General features: G+C 45.4%; 1 protein-coding gene across 1 annotated transcript; it reads right to left on the reverse strand.

The window, feature by feature from the left end:
- Positions 1-6: 6 nt before the first annotated feature.
- On the reverse strand, positions 7-1,272 carry mlst8 (MTOR associated protein, LST8 homolog (S. cerevisiae)). The gene is made up of 3 exons (XM_008436438.2): positions 1,107-1,272; positions 911-986; positions 7-359 (listed from the first exon to the last, which is right to left on the reverse strand). Exons 1-3 carry the CDS (start codon positions 1,250-1,252, stop codon positions 138-140), a joined length of 444 nt encoding a protein of 147 aa, XP_008434660.2. The 5' UTR covers positions 1,253-1,272; the 3' UTR covers positions 7-137.
- Between the last annotated feature and the right edge of the window lie 210 nt (positions 1,273-1,482).

Here is a 1,482-nt window from a genome sequence, read left to right on the forward strand (position 1 = left end):
GAAATCATTTTAAATTATATTTATGAACCATTTACAGTCATATTTCATAGTAGAAGAGTTTTCTATTTTAAAAATGAAAAGCATCTTCCTGTTTTGTTGCAGTTTGAGACATTTTGTCCTCGCCCTGCTGCTGGGGCCTAAGCCCCCCTCGTCCTTAAAACCCAGGGACGGCCCTGSCGGCTCGCGCTCTGTGCAGCCTGACTGACCGAGCTGTTGACTGCAGCCATGTAGCTGGCGTCTGGGTCGATGTGGACCGAGTTGACGGAAACCTCGGGTTCTGGAATCAGCTGCTCGTTGTGATCCGTTTTCAGGTCCCAGACGTGAATGACGCCGCTCTGGTCTCCCACTATCAGCTCAGCCTGGAAAACACACAGACCATGAAGCAAACGCTGCGTGACTCCAACACAAYGCGCAGCGTCGGCTTATCTGGAGGCAAACCRTTGCAGAGGAGGGCAGAGGGCCACAAACYGTAGAGCAGAACTACCTCAACATGTTTTCACTCACGTAAAGGTAAAAAGGRCCCGTCTAAGAAATTACTCAAGTTAGAGTAAACAGGTATGTGGCAAAACTCAGGTAGTGAGAAACTGATAAAATGAMGAGTCATTTAAAATTTACACCATCAGACGGACCAAAATATAAAGTTATATGGAAATTAAAATATTTCAAAATGAAAATAATTGATATAAATACCACAACTTCAAAATAAAATCAGGCAAAAGAAACATTTTTCCAAATGACAAAAACTGCAGGTCTGTGTCTGGTTTGGTTAAAATAAGTTAATACATTTTACTAAAGTATGAGTAGCAATACGTCATAATAGAATTACTCAAGTAGAAATTAAAACGTACAGCRTAGTAAAAGTATATTTCTCCCAAAATGTAACTAGTTACTCTGGAGCCAGCAGACTCACCTGGTTGGGATGGAGACACACACAGTTAATGGGAGCGTTGACCTGGAAGATCCTCTGGCACTGCAGGTTCCTGGACCTGAACAAGGACAGCAGCTCAGCCTGCTGCACGGCGAGCTAACGGCGAGCTAACGGTGAGCTAACGGCGAGCTAACGGTGAGCTAACAGCGAGCTAACGGCGAGCTAACGCCGGCGGTACCTGAGGTCCCAGATGCGAGCCATGCAGTCCTCTCCTCCCGTGTACATCCAGCGCCCGTCCTCATGGAAACCCACAGACGTGATGTTCTTGCTGACGCCGTCGTAGTTGATGACCGGGTTCGGATTGTTAGAGTTCAGGTCATACATGCGGATGTGCTGATAGCCTGAAAATCACAGATTCAGACACAACAAGCAGAAGAAGCAATAAAAAGCTTCTTTATTCAGTCGGAGCAAACAAGAATGAGAAACAGCTGCAGTCTGCAGACGCTCAAAGCTGGTAGGACCGTAAAGCCTGCACGAAATGCGATTCACATGAACACATAGAAACACCCACCACACTTTTCAGATCTTTAGTCATAAAGATTTTGAAGAATCTT

Source organism: Poecilia reticulata, linkage group LG19 (assembly GCF_000633615.1).
Source record: "Poecilia reticulata strain Guanapo linkage group LG19, Guppy_female_1.0+MT, whole genome shotgun sequence".
Lineage (NCBI taxonomy): Eukaryota > Metazoa > Chordata > Actinopteri > Cyprinodontiformes > Poeciliidae > Poecilia > Poecilia reticulata.